Source organism: Oncorhynchus gorbuscha, linkage group LG07 (assembly GCF_021184085.1).
Source record: "Oncorhynchus gorbuscha isolate QuinsamMale2020 ecotype Even-year linkage group LG07, OgorEven_v1.0, whole genome shotgun sequence".
Classification (NCBI taxonomy): domain Eukaryota; kingdom Metazoa; phylum Chordata; class Actinopteri; order Salmoniformes; family Salmonidae; genus Oncorhynchus; species Oncorhynchus gorbuscha.
Genome location: NC_060179.1, coordinates 18499463 through 18507227, shown reverse-complemented (window position 1 = coordinate 18507227; position 7765 = coordinate 18499463). Strand labels below are relative to the sequence as shown.

Genomic DNA, 7765 nt, shown 5'->3' with positions numbered 1-7765 from the left:
AATGAATGTGTGGGTATGTGAAGTATTTTCATTTTTTTAATCAATCTTTACAACAAAGTTATTTCCAGGCATTCACAGGTGATGCACTGTGAACCTCGAATGACATGGTAAAAGTCCTGGGTGGAAACCAGCAAAAAAGAAGCTGATTGGACAATGGTGCCCTGTACTGCTCTCCATTGAATTTCTAATCCACACTAAGTGCGTCTTTATATTTGCTTATGAAAGAAAGCTACTATTGTGGAAATGAATTAGTTTGTCAATAACACAAACAGTCAGTAATTTTCATGAGTAACCTCACAATGTTGTCAACTGAATTACAACAACACACGTACAATTCATGGACATCAGACAGTTTTCATGCCTGGTATGTTTGTGGGAAGGTGAGGAGAGACACTCAATTTAAATTGACAGTTTATTTAATAATCATTTAAAACTTAAAGTTGTGTGACCTTTCAGTCGCAAAATGTTATGCTTGCAACAGATTTCAGAAGTGTGAGAACACGGTGAACAAAATCATGGTATAGTTCCTCTATTCACTGTATCACAGTATCAATACCAAGTCACCAAAACACTTAACCCACAGTATTTGTGACAGTAAACCGTGTCTTCACATGTTGAAGGCATGATGGTACAATTCAGACCAATATCTGATCAAAACAGTCCACACTTGCCCTCACTGTACATTCATTTATAAATTCATCAAAATAGGTATACAGTAGTGTAGTAGTTAGTAAAAACACTTTGTAAAAATGTTCCACAAGGTTGTATCATGCTGGAGAGGTAAGGACAGCTGTAGACCACGTGTACTGTAGAGAGTAGACCACAGCCAAGAGACACAAAAAAAGCTTTTCCCCTCATCAACCTCCCCGCCACCCATAAGTCAGGGAAAGGGATGTCTCTGAGGAGGACACCCATGCATCTCCTGCACAATAGCATCATCATCGTGCCTTAGGGGGATGGATAATGAGATTAGTTGCTGGGGCCAAGCCTGCATCAGTCCAAAGGGGTCAATCGCTGGATTATCACTGCTCTTGCTAAGGACTTAGACACCACTATCACGTACACAACATTTTGTAGTACTCGTTGACTTCTTCTACACCTGACTTTTCTTTTGGAGGGGGGATTATTAGGTTGAAGGTAAGAGTGGAAGACCTCATGTTTGCCTGTTTTGACGTTGCAAAGTTTTGGAATAAGAATTATGGTACATGACTTTGTAGCCTGCATGGCCATGGGATTCTGACTGTCCCAGGTGCAGAGTGTTGAATGAGGGGTCTGGCTGGGAAGTGAGTGCAGGGGTGACCGGCGGACTGAAGGACGGGTGGGCTTTGTGCTCGCCTGCTGTGACAGGGTCTGCAGCTCTCGACCAGCAGCCCTCATGCCACTCATCAACAACAAAGTGGGTGACGATGGCACTACCAGTTCACCAAAGACTCTGGAAGAGGGGAAGGTTCTTATCGACTCACTCATAAAGGTGAGATGCTCAGGTTGGCAGTTATGGTTTTGTCAAGTTATGGTTTTATCTACAAAGTACCCGTTAAAATAATCTGTCCTCTATTCTTTTCACAAAGGGGTCAGTCAGTCCAGTTATCTTGTGATTAAATGAGGATGATAGACTAAGACTTCTGGAAAAGTTCATGTGTAACAAAGCTTGAATGCATGTACTATCATTTGAATGATTTGGTCTGTTGAGCTCATATTTATTGAGAGATCACGATATCTTAGCCTGCTATGTATATAGTGTATATATATCCAATATTTTATTGCAGATAGTTCTTAAATATGCAGAAATATATTCTCCTAAACTGTTACTTGTACTGTATCTGCTTTAGGTTAATTCGTCAGAGGTGAAAATGATTAAAATTCAATTCCAGTTCTGTTAAATTGAAATTGAAAGACTGAATATGCCAAATGATTTACTGTAATATTCCAAATGAACACTGAGCATATGGTAAACCATGCAAATATGCATTATGTGAGTATTCTGTATTAGTCGGTATCAATATAATAAGGTATTAATGCAATCCCTGTATCACATAACACCCTGAGTTCACTGAGCACAGATTATTGTCATCCTAACGTGGCTATGTTAAGAGCTGAAACCAGGCCAATGAGTTCTAAATACACTTAAGATTTTCCATCCATAGGGCATAGAACATCTTACCTTTCTCATAATAACTGAACATATTACATTCTTAAACTATATCATTTTTCCAGAAAGGTCTAATTTATAGGATGAAACAAACATTAAATAATCTGCAAGTTCTCATTTGATCTATTTTACTATAAATACAAGGAATGTTAGTTACTGATCCTCCCATGCACCACTTCCTTACAAGGCTGCTGTTATGGTAGACCTAGTAATGTACTGAACCATTAGGCCATATTTTCAGTGAAAGTGCTTTTTTACCCAAAGGGTAAAAGCACATGTTTTTTTTTTTGTCTTGGTCATAGATTGTAGTAAGTGCCTGACATCCTTACACAAGAAGTACAATAGGACAGCCAGGATGGCACTGTGACTACAAAATTATATCAACATGTCAACTTATATCAACTTGTGAGCTTGAGGATTTGAACTTGCAACCTTTCGGTTACTACTCCATCACTCTAACCACTAGGCTACCCTGCCGCCCATAAATAGCTCAAGCAAGAATTTTAATAGGACTGTCTGGGTCTGTTATTGGCAGAAAGGTTTGGAACTTGCTTTCTATCTAGTGGGCACACACTGGTTGAATCAAGGTTGCTTCCACATCATTTCAATGAAACTACGTTGAACCAGCGTGGAATAGACGTTGAATTGATGTCTGTGTCCAGTGGGTATTAACTATTTAACGCATAGTGATGTCACCATGGAAGGTTCAAAACTCCATCCCACCAAAACAGGCTGAAATTTCAGGCAGCCTATTCAAACAGCTCTTACACTAAAAGGGAATTATCATCATTTTCACAATTTCACAGTATTATTCCAACCTAATAGTGTGGCAATATATATAAAACAATTGGAAAATCATGTTTCTGACTGCACTGGGCCTTTGAGTCAGTGCATTCGGAAAGTACTCAAACCCCTTCCCTTTTTCCACATTTTTCTATGTTACAGCCTTATTCTAAAATGGATTAAATTGTTGTTTTTTATATCAATCCACACTTATACCCCATAATGACAAAGCGAAAACAACATTTTAGAATTTTTTGCAAATGTATTAAAAATAAAAATCAGAAATACCTTATTTACATAAGTATTCAGACCCTTTGCTATGAAACTCAAAATTGAGCTCAGATGCATCCTGTTTCCATTGATCATCCTTGAGATGTTTGTACAACTTGATTGGAGTCCACCTGTGGTAAATTCAATTGATTGGACATGATTTGGAAAGGCACACACCCGTTAAAATATAATATAAGGTCCCACAGTGCATATAAGGTCCCACAGTGACAGTGCATGGAAGAAGTTTGGAACCACCAAGACTCTTCATAGAGCTGGAGATTGCCAAAAGGCACATAAAGGACTCTCAGACCATGATAAAACAAGATTCTCTGGTCTGAGGAAACTAAAATGGAACATTTTGGCCTTAATGCCAAGCGTCATGTCTGGAGGAAACCTGGCACCATTCCTACGGTGACGCATGGTGTTGGCAGCATCATGCGTTGGAGATTTTCTTTCAGCGGCAGGGACTGGGAGACTAGTCAGGATCGAGGGAAAGATGAACGGAGCAAAGTACAGAGAGATCCTTGATGAAAAGCTGCTCCAGAGTGCTCAGGACCTGAGACTGGGGCGAAGGTTCACCTTCCAACAGGACAACGACCCTAAGCACACAGCCAAGACAACGCAGAAGTGGCTTCGGGACAAGTTTTTGAATGTCCTTGAGTGGTCCAGCCAGAGCCTGCACTTGAACCCTGTGCGACGCACCCCATCCAATCTTACAGAGCTTGAGGGGATCTGCAGAGAATAATGGGAGAAACTCCCCAAATACAAGTGTGCCAAGCTTGTAGAGTCATACCCAAAAAGACTTGAAGCTGTTGAAGCCTAAGGTGCTTCAACAAAGTACTGAGTAAAGGGGCTGAATACTTATGTAAATGTGATATTTCAGTTTTTTATTTTCAATACATTTGCAAAAATATCTAAAAACCTGGTTTTGCTTTGTCATTATGGGGTATTGTGTTTAGATTAATGAGGGAAAAAACTATTTAATACATTTTAAAATAAGACTGTAACGTAACAAAATGTGGAAAGAGTCAAGGGATCTGAATACTTTCTGAATGCATCGTAGCATATCATCATGAAAATATCAAGATATTAATACTGATAATGAATATGACCGTGTGTGATTGAAGAGTGGATAACTGTGTCAGAAATGCACAGTGTAGTAGTAGGTTGACCTTTGCTGCACACCTGCAACTCTCCCATGCACTCACTCACTGCCTGTAATATCTCCAATCTGGCTCTACCATACAGATTCCTATGATGACTAGAAAAGCCCCTATACAAGGTCCTTAGGCTTATCCAAAAATAGATCTATGGCAATCAGATTATTAGTCATAGTTGTCATGTAAACCAATCTGTCAGGCTAAGCTCTGAATGCTTATTAATAACCACTCGCATGATTCAAATAAATTAAAATGTCATACTTTGTTGAAATTTGTCTAACCTGGTGTCTGACTCAGAGCTAGTTAGGGGATTCTGATTTTCAGAGAGACATTAGGTAACTAATAATTACCTCAAACTATAGTTGTTACTTTCTATGTACCAACCGCACCCAAGCAGGCTTTGGTTATCATAAATAGTAGGGCCATTGCACCTCCTGATGGCCAAAAGGGAAATGACAGTATTCATAGAAAGTAGCTTGGCCACTAGCTCCATTCCTTTCACAGGTTTGAGAGAGAATAGTTGCTGAACCAATGATTGTTGTTGACATAGTCCTCTCAAATATGCCAAATTACTGGAACTTTGTGTGGAGGACCACAACAAATTAAAAACCAAGTTCCAGGCTTTAAAGGTGCTAGTACAGACATGACAGTATACAGTCAAATGACCTAAGTCACAGTTCAGAATGTGTGATTTAGCTCAATGGCAGCCCAGCTTCTAAAGCTGAGGGATGAGGTTGGAGAAATGTATGTGGCATGGCCTTATCTAAAGGAGGGAGCGAGAGGGAGTGGGAGTGATTTTGAATCATCAAATAAAAATTGAAGTGAATTGTTTACCAGTATTTAATAGTCATTTCTGCTACATACCTATGCCGATCTTAAGCATCATGTCCGTCAGACAACTTATATGTGACAAAGTATTAGAATAAGGCAACAAAAAAAAGTGCATCTTGTTTCTGGTTTTAAACTGAAACCCTCATATGGTTTAACACAATCGACCACTGTCTTTTGTAATCTCACCCACACCACAAAATTATGCAGTTTGTAAATACATACATTTAACCTAAGACCATTTGCAGACCAGTGGTGTTTATAAAACACACCACATTTTTCATGAAGGACTAATGCTTCTCTCCTGACCTACAGACACAATGGATTTAGACGATATTGTGTTTATATCCTTGACGGCAGATTTTGGTATATGTATCTGTTGCCAGGTGTAACATTTTCATGTCTTTAAAATGGTCAAATCAAATCAAATCAGCAGATCTAAGCAAAGACAACAATTCACCTCCATTGTGTCTCTCTATCTCCTACAGTCCTACAATTGTTTCCAGCACACATGATCTATTCTCACAGATTTAGACAATACAATACAAATGCTGTATATTGTGTCTAATCAGTCAACCCTTTGTAATTGTATGAAAATTATATTACGGTATGAAATGTTTCGTTTTTACTTGAGTGATCTGTAAAGAATATTTTTCCCCTATTGGCCAACAGGTGGTAGCATGTTACCGCCACCTGGCCTCGTGTGTGGGTGGGTGCACGGACAGCTTGCACCTGCGTGACGAGCTGCGGCTAACGCGGGAGAAGGCCCAGAAGTTAGCGGTGGCCAGCCGTCACCACCTCACGGCACGACTACGGGATAAGACACTGCCCCAGGGGGAGAGACAGGAGATGGAACTGCTTTGGGTGGCCTTCACCTCCAGTCTGGAACTCCTCCACGCAGACATGTGCAAAGTCTTCAACATGGGTTCCAACTTCTCCCTGATCAATAACAACACCTTAGTGCAGACTGGCATTCAAGGTTAGCAAGTGCCACAGTCAGATGGGCAATTTGTCGTATTGTTTCCACACAAACCTATCATAAACTGCAGTTAATAAAAACCCACCGGCCGCTGACTCTTTAGCTCTATAGCAGGGGTATTCAAATCTTAACCTACGGCGTTCCGAAGTACTGCTGGTTTTCTGTTCTACCTGATCATTACTTGCACCCACCTATTGTCTCAGGTATACATCAGTCCCTGATTAGAGAGGAATAATGGAAAAAAAACATCCGTATAGTCTACATACATACAGTCTACATCCATATAGTCTAGATCCTAGTCTGGGCATCCACAAGCTGTGGTAAACTTATTAACATTCGTGGCTAGCTCTTCTTCTCACATGTCTCTTCTCCCACTTTCCAGGGGAAACCAGTGAGGTGACAGCGCGGGCCCTCAGCCTGGCAGACCTGACCCGTGCCGAGGACCAGGTTCCCGCCAGCCTGGAGGATCTGGAGCAGAGCCAGCTGGAGGAGGAGATCGCCCATGTGGATGTCATGCTGGAGGACATGGAGGAGAAGGTCAACGTCCTGCGCTGGATGGTGGAGGCCCGCGGGCCCCAGTACGCCGAACCGGCCAGCACGGACAGCGCCTCGTTGGGCCTCTTGTCCACGGACGAGGAGGCAGGTCCCCAAAGCCAGCAGTGCTGCGAGCGCAGCCAGATTTTCATGGTGCTGGTGCTGTGCAGCGTGGCAGTGGTGATGGCCGTGCTGTCCGTCTGCGTGGTCTATCTCTCATGAGGAGGCTTGTCACCAGTGGATTTCACCCAGGTTTTGTTGAGCCGCTAAAAGCAGTAGGACCTTATGTTGCCATAAATTCCATCCTCATGTCAATTGATATCCGAAAATAGGGTTGTTGGAAGAAACTGGTGTTGTTGAAAGGGCGGGGTACTTTACATATTTCTTTATTTGAATAAAGAGCCCCATTTAGAATGAATACACTTCAGGTTACACAGTTTGACGCTCCCATTTCTGTTAGAAAGTCAATATCAAACACATTCAAAAAGAGTTAGATGCCCTGTGCACTGTAGTTTAGCTAATGTTAATGTATTGTAGTGGAATGAAATTGAACCATTTATGCTCTTTACTAATGTATGCTGACTACTGTATATGACAGTAAGGTTAATTAATTTTTATTGAAATGCATTGAACATAATCTGTTTACACAACTTGACAGTGGTTGAAAAAGTACACCCACCACATTTAGGTCCATGTTGTCATTGACACTGAAGGTGTTTGTGCTGCCAGATTACAATGAAGATCTTTGCACATGAGTGCAATGTGTGGGAGCATATCAGTTTGCTGACCTGTTGTGAATATTACATTCTAATGAAGAATTTCATGTTAATATTCTCAATATTGTGGCTTCCATGTCACTTCAACCAATAGGTTAGCTTACTGCATTACTGATATTGTATCCAGGCTTTCGCAATACAGTAATTATTGCAGGAATATGTGTAGTACTTGTGGAGTATTCTGTTCATATTCTGTCTTCAGAGTCCTCTGTAACCCAAATACCATAAACCTGACCCGGGTCTGGAACGGGTTCTACAATAAATCAAATGGAACATGTGTTGCTGT

The 7765-nt window shown here is 41.0% G+C and overlaps 1 protein-coding gene across 1 annotated transcript; it reads left to right on the top strand.

Annotated features, from left to right (window-relative positions):
• Positions 1-1000: 1000 nt before the first annotated feature.
• On the top strand, positions 1001-7756 carry LOC124039142 (regulator of G protein signaling 9 binding protein). The gene is made up of 3 exons (XM_046355026.1): positions 1001-1471; positions 5863-6169; positions 6552-7756. Exons 1-3 carry the CDS (start codon positions 1376-1378, stop codon positions 6923-6925), a joined length of 777 nt encoding a protein of 258 aa, XP_046210982.1. The 5' UTR covers positions 1001-1375; the 3' UTR covers positions 6926-7756.
• The last annotated feature ends 9 nt before the right edge of the window (positions 7757-7765 follow it).